General features: G+C 36.0%; 1 protein-coding gene across 1 annotated transcript in view; it reads left to right on the forward strand.

The window, feature by feature from the left end:
- LOC150097452 (A disintegrin and metalloproteinase with thrombospondin motifs adt-2-like) overlaps positions 1-17467 on the forward strand; it is a gene marked incomplete at its 3' end in the record, with an annotated part of 681635 nt that overhangs the window by 355982 nt on the left and 308186 nt on the right. Inside the window, exon 11 of the mRNA XM_090406923.1 lies at positions 16349-16530. Coding sequence (XP_090263049.1) covers positions 16349-16530 — 182 coding nt within the window. The remainder of the gene's footprint in view (positions 1-16348; positions 16531-17467) is intronic.

Genomic DNA, 17467 nt, shown 5'->3' on the forward strand with positions numbered 1-17467 from the left:
GATGAAATGGTTCAGACATGTGAAGAGGGCTAATGGCATTCCAAAGCAAGCACTAGAAGGAATCATTCTGGGACCGAGGGTTAGGGGCTGACCTCAATTAAAATGGACTGATAACATCAAAAAATGGACAAATTCCTTCCTTTCTCAACTGACATCAAGAACAAGAGACCGAGATGACTGGAGGAGGCTAACAAAGAATATCACCTACCAGCCATGAATGACCCAATGGTCCATTTAGGACTATGGGAGAAGAAGAAGCCAAGGCAACTCCAATGCCAAGTGTGTATTCTCATAAGCTCTCTGGTTTCTTTTTAATACTTTATAAGTTTCTGTACATTCAGCTATGAAGTAAGGTTGGATTTATAACATTTCCTTCTCTTTGCTGAAATGAAGAATTTTAGGCTCATTTTCAATAAGTACATTTTGTATTCAGATTAATTACAAAACATATTTTTAAATAAATGAATTGAAAAGCATGCAGAACTATATACATCTAATGAGGAAATATTTTCCATGTTGTTATTTGAGTTTGAATTAATCAGTTTCATCTTATATTGACAAGTATTATATAACAGTGATTGTAGCTTTAAGAATATTAATATTTTTCATCTTATTAATATGACTCTTTCACTGCACCTTTGCCACAATGCTTGATCAGTGTATAGCAGGTGTCGGCAATGTTATAACCATTTTGAATGAAGAGCCATTTTTGATCTAATTAAAAATTCCAAGGAGCCACACTTCAGTTCAAGCTAATAGGAGGGGAGGGATTTAAGAAATGGAATAGCATGGGAAGGTATTTTATTAAAAATGTAAATAATATTTTGAAAAAAAAAAAAAAATATTATTATTATTCAGGTCTCCATGGAGTCAAAAGACTCATCGTGGGAGGTCCTTCCTAGTAAACACAAAGTTTATCATACCACTCCTTGAACTTATTGACCCTTCTTGCTCTCACCACTCCATCAGGCAATGCATTCTGCATTTCAACAACCTTCCAGCAAAGAAACCACTCCACATCCTCTTATTCACAGCTCCATAACTTCCAGGAAAGGCCCTTTGTCATCGCTCCTTCCTGCTGTTCCACCAAGCAAAAGAAATCCCCAGTGTCAACCCTGTAACTATCTCTCAAAAGTTTTTAAAAGTCTCAATCATATCACCTCTCCTTCTTCTATCTACCGAACTCTGCAGTCCACATTCCCTCAGCTGATCCTCATAACTGACATTGTACAGTCCTGAAACCATCTTTGTTATCTGCCTCTGTACCCTTTCCACAATTAATTTATCCCCTTCAAATCCTGGAGACCAAATTTAAGAACAATAGTCTTAGTGTGGTCTGACCAGGGTGTTATACAATGGAACGATAACTCTTTTATCTCTGCAGTCAGCATCCTTCTCAGTATGGAGCAATCCTCTGGGTTACCTTCACCACCTTTGCAGTCAGAGCTGGCGCTAGGGTCTTTGGCACCCACATGCAATTTCTATCTAAGCGCCCCTGTAATGATCCAGGAGAGTGTGGTTCTTTTACGATAATAAAAATTAAAATTATTTGAAATTTCTTAAATAAATTTTGACGGAAGCCACACATTGGTTCGCTAAATGTAATGAACCGGGGGGTGGTTAGGCAGGATAATTGTTAAAAACCAGAATATTCAAATAATTCTCAAAAGCTAAAGCAAATTTTGATAAAGCCACTTCACTTTAATCATTGAATATAATGATACAGGGATTATAGCCTTCTCACCGACTGGCTAACAAAATTAAAATGAATTTTAATTAAAGTTAAAATTTATTTGAACTAAAGTTTAAAAAATTCTTGCATTTTACAAGTTACTAAATTCTTAGTAACTTGTAAAAATTTTTTAATAATTTTTATAAGTGGAACTATCTTTTAGAAAAATAAAAGAAACTCAAAATAGATGAGAAAATAAGAAAAGAATTCAGAAATAATTAGAACATTTAATATAAGTATTCAAAAAATGACATCTTTACAGAATAACAGAAAATAAATTAAATCACATAAATATACTTGAAATTTTTTTTATTAAAATTACAAGGTTTTTGATTTCATATTCACAAAATTAGAAATAATGGTCTTAACGTTTAATTCCGCACATATATCATTTTCAATAGCTATTACACCAAACTAACAAGCCTTTTTTTTTGACATACTTGTTCTTAAGTAGGTTTTAATCAATTTCAACTTGGAAAAGGAACATTCACCGCTCGCTACACTAACAGGTAAGGTTAATAGTATTCTTAAAGCAATTGAAAAGTTAGGGAAAGATAAATTACTGAACACAATAAAATTAAGAATATCGAAAGGGCTTTTGAATAATTAAATTATCCTTCTGAAAAATATCCCGGAAAGCACATAACTCGTCATATAGTTCTATTGCATTTCCGTCTTTATTGTCGCAGTCCTTCAAGAGAATCTCTAAATCGTCAAAATTTTTTTGTAAATCTTCGTTATTAATTTGTAGTAATCTATACAAGAAATTGATCATAATATACTTTTAGTTGTTCAAAACGTTATTATTATTATTATTATTATTATTATTATTATTATTATTACGGGTATCTCCATGGAGTCAGTAGACTCATCGTGGGAGACCCAAACTAACAAAACAATATCTGTCATATCTCTTCTTGAGTTCATTTACAGACGAAGAGCTCACAACTAAGTCAGGCAATGAATTCCACTCATTCACCACCCTCCAGGCAAAAAACCTTGTTCTGACACCTTTGTTAACCACACTCTTCTTTAATTTCCAGAGATGACCTCTTGTTCTTCCATCACTATCACACAGCTGAAACATTTCCACTGCATGAATCCTATAAAAACTTTTCAGTAATTTAAATGATTCTATCATATCCCCTCTTCTCCGCCTATCAACCAATCTCTGCAATCCACAAGCTCTCAATCTATCAATGTAGGGAGCATTTTTTATATCACTCACCAACTTGGTCACTCTTCTCTGAACCCTCTCCACAGCCTCCTCATCTCCAAGGAATCCAGGTGACCAGACCTGAGCACAGTAATCCAAATGTGGAAGTATCAATGCTTTATAAAAGGGAATAATAACCTCTTTATCTCTGGATGTCAATGTGTTCCTTAACAACCAAGTAATCCTATGTGCAATCTTGGACACCTTAGCAATGTGTCCTCTGAACTTCATCTCCCTATCTACCAATACCCCTAAGTCCCTAGCTTCATCAATCTCTTGGAGTACCTTTCCATCGATGTAGTACACAGCTGGTAATCTTTTAATCCCAAAATGCATGACTTTACACTTTTCCACATTGAACTGACATCCATTATCTTTTGCCCATTTTACCAGCTTATTTAAATCCTCCTGCAAACTTTCAACATCAGCTTGATTTTTTATTGCACTACACAACTTTGCATCATCAGCAAACAACTGAATATTTCCCTTTAAGCCATTTCCTATATCATTTATATACAAATTAAACAACACTGGCCCAAGCACAGAGCCCTGAGGCACACCACTGGTCACCTGCCTCATTCTGGACTCGGCTCCTCCATACACCACCTTATGGTATCTCTCCCTAAGCCATTCTCCTATCCATATCACCAATTTAATATCCATTCCCATCTGCTCCAATTTGCGTAACAGTGTTCTATGGGGTATCCTGTCAAAAGCCTTAGCAAAATCCAGAAGTAGCCAGTTCCTTGTCCAATTCAGATGTTATTCTATTATGAATAGTTAATAGATTGCTAAGGAAGGATCTACCTTTAGCAGAACCATGTTGGCCTCTATAGAGTATCATATCCTGATCCACCCATTCTTGAATTTTGTCTTTAACCAACTTTTCCAATACTTTTACCACTACTCCTGAGATGGTGATTGGTCTGTAATTAAATACCGCAGTTTTAGAGCCACCCTTATGCAAAGGAACCACTTTGCCTAACTTCCACTCCCTAGGGACAACACCAGAGTTCAAACTTAAATTAAATATCCAAGTAAGAGGGGTTGACAATTCATTTGCACATTCACGCAACACCTGAGCTAATATTCCATCTAAGCCTACAGCAGTGTTTGCATTTAAATTTTGCAATATATTTAATACCTCTGATTCTTTAGCTTCAATTCTCACATTAGGTATTGCTACAGGTATAGAGATATCCTCACTTGGGTGATAGACTTTTGAAAAGTGATCACTCAGTAACTCGACTATTACATCTGATTTTGTCACCTCAATACCATCAGCACCCACTAAAGTTATCCTTCCGAAGTCATTCTTCCTCTTACTTGCCGCATGGCAGAAGAACTCTTTGGGATTACCCTTGATCTCTTTGGCTAAGGTCTTCTCATAATCTGATTTAGCTTTTCTTACTATGCTAGTAACCTTCCTAGCTTGAGCCTTGTACTGCTCATGGGTGTCCTGATCGCCTTTCTCCTTGTAAATTCTCCATAACATTTTCTTTTTTTGCAGATCAAGCTTGATACTACTGCTCATCCATCTAATGCCTGCCTTGTTTGACCTCCTGACCATGGGGACACAATCTGATATTGCTTTCCTCTGATACCCGCTGATTTTATCCCAAGCACTGCTAACATCTTTCCCTTGCAATATGCTCTGCCATGGGATGGCTGCAAGCTCACTCCAAAGCTTGTTATAATTGCCTAATCTGTAGTTCCGTAAATACCTCATCTTAACAGAAAAATCCACAGATTTTGCAACCTCCCAAGTCAGTACCACATGATCACTTTCGCCAATTGTAGGTAACGAGGACACCTTACTTATGCATATAACCTCTGAACCAATAACCAGGTCCAACACTCTCACACCACGTGTCCCTTCAGTTATGTGCTGTTTCAAGTAATTATCTCGTAGAAGATGTATGAACTCCATTTCCTTTTTGCTACGTGATATTTCCTCCTTCCAGTTGATATCACCATAATTAAAATCCCCCATAATAATCACTAAGCCTTCACTCATTGCACTAATTTGCTGATGCATGAATTCAATATCTCCCCTGTACTCTCTGGTCTATAGCAGCATCCAACTGTATATTTGGTTGCATTGGTCACTATTTCACACCAGACCGCCTCAAATGAACTCTCATTCACATGTCTAACATCTTGATATACTACTTTCTTTGGCTGCAACACATCAGCTATCATCAACAGTACTCCTCCTCCTGTTCTATCTTCTCTATCCTCCCTGAAAATACTGTACCCATCACATTCAATTCCAGTGACCACATCTTCTGCTGACAGCCAAGTTTCACTAATGCCTACAACTTTTGGTGAGATTTCACTGACTAATGCCAAAAATTCTTCTCTCTTATTTCGAATGCTTCTAGCATTGGTATACAAAAATTGCAGATTCCCTCTAGATCTTGTACCGGCTTTAGAACTGATATATAAGTCACTAACTTCTGTAGTCCTATGCCAATTTTTATACCCTCTCTTCTGCAATTTATTCTGCATATAAGGATCAATAAATATACAATCAGTGCTAAAGTTTCTCTCTCTTACACTCAACCTTTTCAATATTAGTTTCCCTGCCCAATAACTTCAACTTTTTCAGAAAACAATAACTTCTTCAATTGCTTATGTCCTTCCAAGTTAAGATGCAGTCCATCTCTAGCATACAACTGCCTTTTTCCTTCAAACACACTCCAAATATCAACAAATTCCAGACCTCTTTTTTTGCACATTCTTGCAATCATATCATTCATTATCATTGCTCGTCTACTTAACTCGTAATTGTCAAAACGAGGCAGCACACACTATCCTCCCATTGACACTTTTCCTCTTCACAATATCTAATAATGTTCTTAAATCTTTTCCTACCCGATTTATACTACCTCTCAGGTCATTCATACCAACTATAACTATCATCTTGTCTGCTTCATGCCCTCTCTTTATTGCTAAAGCCACTCTTTCTATTGTCCCATCAGCCAAGCACTCCTCATGCATACCACTCTCCATACCCTTAATCATAGAATCACCATATATCTTACCACTCTTAACTTCATTGAAGTCCACACTCATGGACTCATTCTACACTCATGGACTCATTCTCTATGCTATTCAGCATGACTCTCCCAGCTTCATTACTCAACGCTCTATTACTACCCCACTCTCCCTACATCTCGTTTCTTCTAAGCCACTTGTGGTTTTATTTTGTTGACTCCCAATCACTCTCATACTATTTATTACTGCATCATTCACCAAAGACTCACCCATGTGTAATCCTGTTCTAGTTACTTCAGCTAAAGTAATCTCTATAGTCCTAATTTCTCTGTTTAACACATTAAACTCAGCTTTAATTTCCAGTATCTCCTTACCGATCACTTCCACTTCCTCATGTAGAAGATGAAGGTCATTTTTCATCTTCATAAACTCCCGCCGAAGTTCTTCCGCTATGGTCCCAATGTCAGCTTCCATTCCTAAACGCTCCAGCCTATCCCGACACTTCTCACATACGTCGACATTTTCGTTCTTCTCATTTAGCCAGACCGACCACAGATCCTTCACATTTTTCGGCACATACGTGTAGCAGTTTCCACAACGCATCCATTGCGAAAAATCTAATGCTGAACCAGCCTTTCGCGTAGAAGTAGAAGTCCTGCGCGCCACTGACGTACGTTTCTTGTTGGACGCCATCTTTACACGTTAAAATAGTGAAACAAACGGCAGTGAAAACACAATATATACAATACAGTTTCAAACAATAACACCACTGAAGGACGCTTGTATCTAACCGATGCACAACTGCAGCACAATTTGTGACAAAAAGCCACACTATATTTAACTTTAAAAACACGTTTTCTAGACTAGCTAAACACGACCACCACATTTACCAAGGACACTAGCGCCAACCCTCAAAAAGAGGATAAACTGGGGAAAAAACCTGATGCGCATACCCAAAACCTGCTAACTTGAATGAGGAAGATCCTTAAGCTCCTCACGTTCGGCGATGGGAATCAAACCAGGACACTCTTTCCCCAGGTATATGGTTGCAAAGCACAAAGCTACTAGGCTAATCCCGCGTTCTATTAACTAAAACACATTCACTCTAAATTTTTTATCTTCTGGCGATTGTGGCGTTTTGTCATGATGCTTGTAGTCAAATTGTCGTGTCTTCTTTTGTCGTCGAATTCCGTACCAGTTTTAAATTCTTGTTCTCCATCCACCTCTTCACTCAGTTCTTTTGCCATTTTCGGAACTTCTTTAAAATTTGTATCTGATCGATACGCTTGTAAGAATGTTTTTAAGTTTTCGATAGATTCTAAAGCAAGTGTAATGTTCATATTTTTGTCTTGAAGCATTTTAATCACAGGGTTTATTCTGTTAAGTAAATCATGCCAAGTTATAAGAGAGCAAATAAATTTGTAGTCCTTTATTTTAGCACTTAATGTTTGTGATTCATGCTGAGTTTCTTTATTAAAATTTTCATTATTTAAAATTTCAAAAAGTGCATCATAAATTTCTCCTAATTGATATCGTAGAGGGCGGATTGCATTAATTTTACTTTCCCATCGCGTTTCTGATGGCTGTTTCAATGTTAGTTTTTTTACGAACTTTAAAAGGATTGCTCAATGTTTGTAAGAGAATGAAAAGAAATTTTATATTTCTTGAATAATTGCAAAGAAATAATTGTATCTGCATTCATTTTGGCTGCATCGTTAATGATTAAATTTAGAGTATGAGCAGCACATGGCACGTAAAACGCTCAAGGATTTTTGTTCAAAAGCAAATTTTGGAGCCCATATTTTTTCCCTTTCATATTTGCCCCATTTTCATACCCTTGACTTCACATGTCTTCAATGGGAATGTTCCATTATTCCAGTTGTTCCATTATTGTTGCACATAAACCATGTCCATTCGAATCTGATATATCTGCAAAACCTAAAACATTTTCCCTGATCTTGACAATTCCATTGTCACAGGAAACAAAGCGAATAATAATCGAATAATAATGGTCATTTGTTCTGTTTTACTTGCATCAGGTGCGCAGTCTAAAATTATGGAATAATATTTAGATTTTCAAATTTATAATAAAATTGTATCCCTGATTGCGTTACTTAAAGTTTCCAATATTTCATTTTAACTGTCTTTACTCAAATAATGTACCCTATTTTATTAGTTGTAGGGCCTTTAAACATGAGTTTCCGTAATGGGATCAAACATAGTAAACAGTTAGACTAATTTTAAAAAATTGCCATTACTCCTTTCATATAATTTATTAGATGATCTGTGAAAAGCTAAATTTCGACTACCAAGGAATTTTATAATTTCAATCAAGTGTTCTAAAACACTCGTCCAATGGTTCTTTTCCATTTCATACATGCTTTGAGTCTGGAAATCAATAGTAGTTTTGTTTTTTTAAATTTTTATCAAGTTCCTTCCATTTAAAGAAATTTTTCGTGTGAGTTAAACTAGTCTCATGTCTATGTAAAGTTGTACTTGCATTTCTCCAATCGTTATAACCTTCTACAAGACTCAGTGGGTGATTCAGTTGATTCAGTAGGTGTGACAAGTTTGCAACAAAAGCAAAAAACAGAATTTAAAGTTTCGGAATAAATGAGCCATGTTCTTGGCACGAGCTCCCGTTTTCCATTTTTCTATTATAATATGTGTCGCCAAATTTACAACCATATGTATCTCTGAGATATATTATATTTTTCTTTTGAAGGCCCCATTTCAATTAAAACAGCTCGTAATTTTTCATCAATATTTCCCCATTCACCTGGATCTTCTAAATTTACAGAGACTAGCAATGTGTTAGTTTCGTGGTCAACTACAACTAAATCTTGTTGTAGTTGACTAAATCCTAACTATTTTTCACTTAAATCATGTTCAATTATCTTGTTCAATAGTTGCAATAGTACTTTCATGAAAACTGGATGATGTGCATGGTTCTTCAACTCTGATTTCTGATGTATCGAGTTGGTTACAATCTGCATCAGAATATTTTAATATTTTAACAAATTTATTACGAGCCCCAGTTTGTTTCTTAATATCTGCTTCTTTCGCAGCATGACGCTTACGATTTTGTGCACCGAATAACTTTTTTTAAAATTTTTAATTCCATTTCTATTTTATACCCACAAGAAATTATTACACAACATGACACAGAGACGAAATAATAGTCGGCACTGAGCTACTGTCAGTAGCCTACTGAGATGCATACCATATGACTGGTTAACTAGCAACAAATGTTTTGTACGAAAATTTGTTTCTGCGCATAAAAACCGTTCATCATTTCACTTTAGATAGATTGCAGTAGACACAACATTCTGCAGGCAAGCATTTAGCCTGCTCTAGCTGCAAATTGTAAACAGCCGGCTGATCAAAGAGGCGGCAATATACTTTTTTTAAAATTTTTATTCGCTGTATCTGGCCTTATTTATTTTAATATTGATCATTCTAAGAATTTTTTGTTTTGATGATAAAAATTTTGTTTCTTAAAAATTAACTTATGAACCGCTCCATGTCAGCAGCGCCCCCCATCGTAGCGGCACCCGCATGCACTGCATGCCCACTTCTGCCGGCCCTGTTTGCAGTATGTACCCTGGATTTCAGGTTTCTATCAAGGAGATTTAAGTTCATAATTGTATTTTTTGGTAGAATAGTAGAAAAGAATGGCTTTTTGCTTATTTCAATGGATAGGTGGTCTAAATCAATCTGTTTTCTAATTTCTTGATCATATTGTAACTTAGATTATCTCTTTAGTCTAGATTTTCTTGTCCAGGCATCAAAAGTCCTGAGACAGATGTGATCCTGTTGGTAGCTCCTGATTCTGTTAGTGAATCTAACTGTGGAGAGTTTTCTTCTGTCTTTTGGTATGTGAAGCCCACACTCTTGTTGAGCTTTTAAATTATTTGTAGATGAGACTGCACCTGTAATAATAATAATTGCTGCTCTTGATTGTACTCTGTAAAGTTTTTCTTTTGAACTAGTAGAAGCTAGAGCCCAGATTAATGAGGCATATTCCATAGTGGGTCATATGAGTGCTGTATATGTAGTTTTGAGTGTCTTTGGTTTTGCACCTCACTTTGTTCCACAAAGCCTTTTGATGATATTAAGCTTTTTAAGAGCTTTATTAGATATATTTGTAATAAGAGTTGTAAATCTCAGTTCAGTGTCCAGGGTTAGACCTAAGTATTTTGGAGACGGTTTTTTCTATTTTGGTATTATCATCATTATTATTATTATTATTATTCGTAACACCTCCAAGGAGTCCGAAGACTCATCGCGGGAGGACACCTGCTATACAACTCTCCTTCTCCACCACTACCAAACCTCTACTACCAATCAACTACATCAGCGCCATCTACCACCCACCACCACCACCACCACAAGTATTTTTTGTCTGTAAATTGCGTGTATTCTGAAGGGCCGATTTGTCTATATGCAGGATGAAAAACCCGAGTTTCCAGGAGAATAAACCCTGCTATCCCAATATGAGATCGACTAACTCAACTTCAATTGAAAAAGTCCATATAAAGATTCCTCCCATCATGACGGGAATCGAACTCAGTCTGACAGTTGTAATTGTGTCTATTTTGCTCAGTTTCGTTTTTTCTGGGTTTATCTGTAGTTTAAGTTCCTTTGCCCATCTTTCTAAGCCTTTTATTGAATTATTTAGGACTTGTTCAGATTGATGAGGATTACTGCTTGTGTGCCAGATTGCTATATCATCTGCATAGCATGCTATTTTGTGTCATTTATTATGTGAGGATGGATATTGTTCATATAGATGAGAAATAGGAGTGGGCTTAAAACAGGACCTTGTGGGACTCCAGCCCAAGTTCATGCATTGGAATAAATTCCATTAGCTTTTACTTTTATTTTCTTCCTTTCATGAAATCTGAAATTCAAATTAATGTATTCCCCTTTATTCCAGCATTGTATGCAATTTTTATTGACTTTTGTCTCCAGACGCGATCGTAGGCAGCTGTGAGATCCATGAATATTGCTGTTGTCTTCTTTGGTGGTTTTTCTTGAAAGCCATCTATGACTGATTGGCAAAGATAAAATAATTGATCTTCTGTACTGTGTTGAAACCTGTATGCAGTTTGTTAGAAGCTGATCTTGTTATTTTCTAAGAGCCAATTCATAAGTCTGGTATGTATTATTCTTTCGATTAGTTTACAGAGAGTGCAGTCAAATCTATTAGTCTGTAGCTGTTACAGTCACTAGGGTTTTTGTTAAGTTTTAGTAAGGGTATAATGACTGATGTTTTCCAGATTTTTGGTAGTTTACCTGCATTCCAAGAGGTGTTAAACATCTTCAGAAGGCAGTTTTTGGCTATTTTTCCACTGTATTTAATCATATGTCCAAAGATAAGATCAATTCTGGGATTTTTCAGGGTCAGTTCGACTAATTGCTGTTTCTGTCATTGTGAGGTCCTGAGTAAAGATGTCTTCAGAGGGATAGGTTCTGTATTGTATTAGCAGCTGTGTTGCAATTTTCCTGCATTTTTTGTCTTCTTTGTTGTATTGCAGCTTGCTTGCATTAGAGTAATGTTTGCCATCTGTTTGTTTGTTGCTGCTGAGTTATTGGTTCCTGAGGAGACTGTGTTTGAAGAGTGATCAGTATCTGGAAGTGTTGTGTTGTTTAATAATCTGATGATGTTCCAGTATTGGAAGTCTTTTCTTGGATCTAGTCTATTGCAGAAATCTTCCCACTTTTTTTTTTTTTTTTTTTTTTTTTTTGCAGTTAGAAATTTCATCTTCTGTGTTTTGAGTTAATTCTATTAACTTCTTTCTGTTGTCTTCTGTATTATTTTGTTTTAACTGTTCGTTGATGGTATCTCTTTCAGTGATCGTAGCACTGATATTGTGATCTTTCCAAAATGGAACCCATTTGTTTTCTGAGACCTCTGGGAACTGAATTTTTTTGCAGCTTTCTGTATGTTGTTAGTTAGTTCTAGTAGTTGCTGATCAAGTTACTAGTGGATGTGCCAGTGCAATATGTTTCTAATAGTTGTATGTATTTAGGCCAATTTCCTTTTCTGAAGTACCAAGATCTCTTTGTCCGTGGTTTTTGGTCTAGCTGCAAATTAATGGTTGTGATAATAGGTCTATGATCACTGATGGCATTCTTTAGTATTTTCCACTGGGTAAGACTTGCAGTTTCATAATCTACTGCTGTGATGTCTAATGCTGATTCTGTGCCTGTTGTTTTTGACAGATATGTATTTTGCCTGTTGTTTATGATCTCAAGTATGGTTTAGATCAGGGGTTGCCAACCTTTTCAGACTTGCGGGCCACATTCAACTCTTGTTTTTAATAATCGGGCCCCAAGAGTTAATTAAGAGAAAATAGTGAGCGAAAAAAAATACTTAAGTTATCAATTTTTATTATATCAATTTTAAAAAAACGCAGAAATATTTAAAGTGCGAGATATGAAACAAGCATGAAAATGAAACTCAATGAAAAATTATTATCATGTAAAAACAAAATAATATAGTTATGCATCACAATATGTGTGTCTCCCTGCTTAATGTGACGGGACTTTTGTGATTGTTTTCCCTTAGCCGAATTATCTATATCCACTTTATAATCTGAGGTGCAAATTCGAATCGAAGCATGCAAATGTTCATAAGTCAGTCGAGAAGAAAATTTATTTTTTCTAAAACTTTTGGTAGAAAATGCTTATTCGCAAATGTATGTGCTTCCAAATGCGACTATCATCTTCTTTGCGAAACTAATTAATAGTTCAAAATTTTTGGTAAGCATCGATAAAATTTTTGGATATTTTCTAATGAAAATGCGTTCTTTAATGTTTCATTCTGTTGTAATTCTTCCATCTGTAGTTGTCTTGGGATGTCATCAATGTCGACATTAAAAGGGCTCAAACATAATTGCATTTAGATGTTATTTTTATGAAAATCAACATCTAAATCTTCAATAATACCAGCAAAAGGAAACTTTTGTTGGTATTTCCAAGTTGCACGGACAAAAATCACGAAGTATAGGTATAAAATTATTTTTAATTTATTATTCATATTATAAAATGTATTATTTAAATAATTCAACATACAGCCATATGCCATGTAAGTATGGTCAACCTTTTATGGGCCACCCAAAATGCACGTTTGGGCCACATACAGGCCACCGGTTGCCTACCCCTGGTTTAGATCATCAATTATGTCTTCCATTTTTGCTCCTTTCCGATCTAGTTGTAGGCTTTTGGCATTTAGATCTCCTAAAAGGACCTTTGTTTCCAATGTTATTTGACTTAGTTATTGAAGTAATTCTGTATTTATATCGGTGTTATCTGGGTGTTATGCATTGACTATTGTAATAATGTGTTTTAGTAGAAATATCTTGACTGCTTGAGCCTCTGTGTTACTATTTATACTGCTGTTTGTAGTTAATACAATTTCTTTATATTTGATGTGTTTGGTCCATAGGAGTATAGCTAGACCTCTGCCAGAACCATTCAGTCTGTCTTTCCTTAATGTTGAATAGCCTTTGACTTGAAGCTTCAGATTTTGATTTAGTTTTGTTTCTTGTAAGCATGCAATGTGGATGTTATTTTTGTATGTTCTTAAGTTCTTTCATCTTTTTTTTGAGTGGCGTTGATGTTTAGCTGAAGTATGTTGAGAGTCCTCGTAGCATATTTCTCAGCGAGATCCCGGACACGTCAGCTTCCCCGGATTCGGTAGTAAGTTTGTGATCAGAACAGATGCTCTTCATGGCATTGGGTTTTGCCAGAACACATTAGCCAGCAATTTTCAGGGTTCTCTGCAGGGTTTGATGTAACAATCCAAGTGGGAGAAAAAAAAAGTAGTAACAGGATAGACAAAAGAAAACTTTGGTAAGATACTAGAAAGTTTTCTAGGTTTGATGTAACCCATTGACAGTGTCATTGATATAAAGGTTAACCAATGCAGATCCCAGTACTGAGCCCTGTGGGGCCCCACTTGTAACTTTCTGCCTCCTTGATATTGCTCCACCATACACAACTCTCTGATACCTATCAGACAGCCAATCCTGAATCCATTTTACTAACCCTACATCTAAACCCATGTGTGTAACTTAAATATCAGCTTATCATATGTCACTCTGTCAAATGCCTTTGCAAAATCCAAAAAAATGACAGTATATGCCTTTTTCTTATCAACTGCTCTTGTCACTTTATTATAAAAGGCAATCATATTACGAAAGCAAGAGCACCGATTAACAAATCCGTGTTGACTCTCAGATAACATTACCCTCATCTGTCCAATGCTGTATATGGTCCCTCACCAATTTCTCCAAAATCTTAATAAACTACTGATGACACATAAACTGGCCTATAATTAGACACTTCCAGTCTGCTACTGCCCTTATGCAATGGCACTATCTTACCTTCCTTCCATTCCTTGGGTACCTTTCCCATAGCCAGTATTGATATATATCAATACTGAAAAATGTAGTGAACATCCTAGGTATGAATTAATGTGACTTTTGCTGCTGCATTTCTTGAGTGAGTCTCTCAACATCAGGCAAGTATGCTGTAATTTTTTTCATATTTAAACATACTAAAAGACTTGTATTGTTCAAATGGTTTCATGATTTATTTTTAATATTGTTCATGATCGAAAATATTTGCTCGCAGAAATAAAATACGTCAAACCAAAAACCGAAGAGAAGTCCAAACACAAATATTTTTAATTTATATGTGTTCGATAAGTTGCTCCATTCATCAAATACAATTTGGTCTTGCTTTTTCAACTCATCTGTCATCATCTATTTATTGTAAATAACAGATGGATATTATTTTGTTCCTGTTTTAACTATTTTATACTCGCAACTACTGCTATGATTAATCTTCGACACCTTGCATTATGTGAGCATCTGTTCATGATCCACAGTTATGTAAACTAAACTGAAAAGGGTTTGTTGTGTGTGCTTGTTATACATGTTGATTAAAATTACATGTTGCCAGCCTGGTTGGCTAAATAGTTAGCGTATCCGCTCTCCAGTCAAAAAAGGCTGGGGGTTCAAATCCCGCCGTGGGCATGGATGTATGTGATTGGCTGTGTAAATGCTAGTGGTGGGTGGTAGATGGTGTTGGTGGAGACAAGAGAGTTGTTGAGTAGATGCCCTCCCTCGATGAGTCGTTGGACTCCCTGCAAGTGTCATGTAATAATAATAATAATAATAATAATATAATAATAAAAGCTAGAGTTGCACAGTGCTGACTCCTGGTGTATAGCATCTCTGCAACCAGGCTGTGGGTTTAGAGTCTGCTGTTGGTGAGAGTTTATTTTTCACTTGGTTAGACTATAATAAGTTTAGTTTAATCCTTTATCCAAGTGTGAGCAAACAAAGTTGGCATCTGAAAGTATCTTCAGGACTGGGGTAAGGTAGTATAATACCAGGCAACTCATTGCAAAGGTGGAAAAAGCTCTCATCTCTCTCTCCTACCTCAGTATCTCCCATAATGCAAAGCACATCTCCTTGCGAATATGTGTAATGCTGTGCATTAAGGCAAGGGCCACTACCCATACCGGTTTCGACCTTTATTGAGGTTTCGTCAGTGGAAGCCAGGCCCAGTAGCGGAGACACCAAGGCAGAAGCAATGAGAAATAAACTCTCAACATCTTTCTCTGAATCTGGAGTAATTTAATAATAAGGTTGTACACCCTTTGGCAACTCCTATAGATTGGGATGACCTCTCATTGCTTCTGCCTTGGTGTCTCCATTACTGGGCCTGGCTCCCACTGACGAGACCTCAATAAAGGTTGAAACTGGTATGGGTAGTGGCCCTTGCCTTAATGCATAGCATTACACATAACTGCAAGGAGATGTGCTTTGCATTATAGGAGATACTGAGATAGGAGTGATAAGAGCTTTCTCCACCTTCGCAACGAGTTGCCTAGTATTGTACTACCTTTCCCCAGTCCTGAAGATACTTTCAGGTGCAAACTTTGTTTGCTCACACTTGGATAAAGGATTAAACTAAACTTATTATAGTCTGCTGTTGGCATGGATGTATTTATGTGAATGTCTTTAAATGGTGATATATTTGATAGTGTCTGTTGAAAGACCACTGTCCTGTTAATTTGGAGGACTAAACTGAATTGAAAAAAATTCCACATTTAGTTTCTATAGCAGAGTTTCTAAATTATGTGTAATGATATGTGTAATGCTATGCATTAAGGCAAGGGCCACTACCCATACCAGTTTCAACCTTTATTGAGGTCTCGTCAGTGGGAGCCAGGCCCAGTAATGGAGTACATGTAAATTTCAGGCTTGCAATTTTTGTGGTGATTCACATTAAAAAAAAAAAAAAATTAATAGCTTAACATGTTGAAATAAAAATCTAAATGCGAGATATATGACAAATTAAAGATATAAACTCTATTTTAGTGGTGCCAAGGTGGAAGTTGTGTTCCTGTACATCGTCATGTGTCTCCATTGCAAAGTCGAGTAGTAGATGGTGGATGGAGTACATGGTCCCCATTTAGTTCCTGCACATCTGATTGTGTAGTACGAGGAGGAACTACACCTATAGGCATCATGATTTCTACTAGGAAGTGTGAAAATCCACGGTAATTTTTTTTAATAATATATTTCTCCTGCAGAGACAGTATAGAGTTTGATATATTCCCCTCTTTTTCTGGTTATTTGTTTTTGAAATTGTCTCTTCTAGCAGTCATTTTTTAATGTATATATTGTTAAAGAAATCCAATAAAGAAATATTAAAATCTTTGTTCATGAAGTATCTCACTAAATAATGAAAAATTTGTCACTCTCTCTCATTAAAATTCATCCCTTAAACTGGGGCATTAGATTTTCAGGCATAATTTGAAACACAAAGAATTTTGATATATTAATTGTACAGGAGACAGCTTAAATAAATACAATATGACACTAAATATTTGTGCTTATGGTCCCACAGAAGGTTCTGCTAAGGTAGAAGTGGTGGAGTTTTTTTGAGGCTTTAGAGAAAGCAACTGACACAATGAAAAAATGAAAAGTTGGTCCTTGTAATAGATCTAAATAGAAGAGTAGGAAATGATTGTCAGACACATAAATATTTTGGGAAAATTTGGAGAAAAGAGAGCTAATAATAATGGCAAATACTTGATGGATTTCTGCTCAGGACATGGACTGGTTATTACTAACACCTTGTTCCAACATAAAATAAAAAAGGAATAAGAAAAGTCTCATTCACTATGTTTATTGTTGATAGTGATGTTTTCTCTCTGGTGCAGGAACTAAAGTGTACAGAGGATTTGAAATTGGAAGTGATCAGCATTTAGTCTTGAGGAGGATAAAGTGGAATTTCACATTGAAAAGAAGAACATGTAAGAAAGTTTTAAAGCGAATATAAGTTGAGCAGCTCTCAGATGTGAACTGTAGACTAAAATACACAAACATTATTCAAGAAAATATTAAAGAGTTTGAGAACAGGAATCGAACCTTGGAGATTCATTGGCAAGCTCTGAAGAAAACATTGATTGATTCAGCCAGAGAGGTATGCGG

This window comes from Typopeltis vanoorti, chromosome 17 (genome assembly GCF_054136105.1).
Source record: "Typopeltis vanoorti isolate ZY-2024b chromosome 17, IOZ_Tvanoo_1.0, whole genome shotgun sequence".
NCBI classification, from domain to species: domain Eukaryota; kingdom Metazoa; phylum Arthropoda; class Arachnida; order Uropygi; family Thelyphonidae; genus Typopeltis; species Typopeltis vanoorti.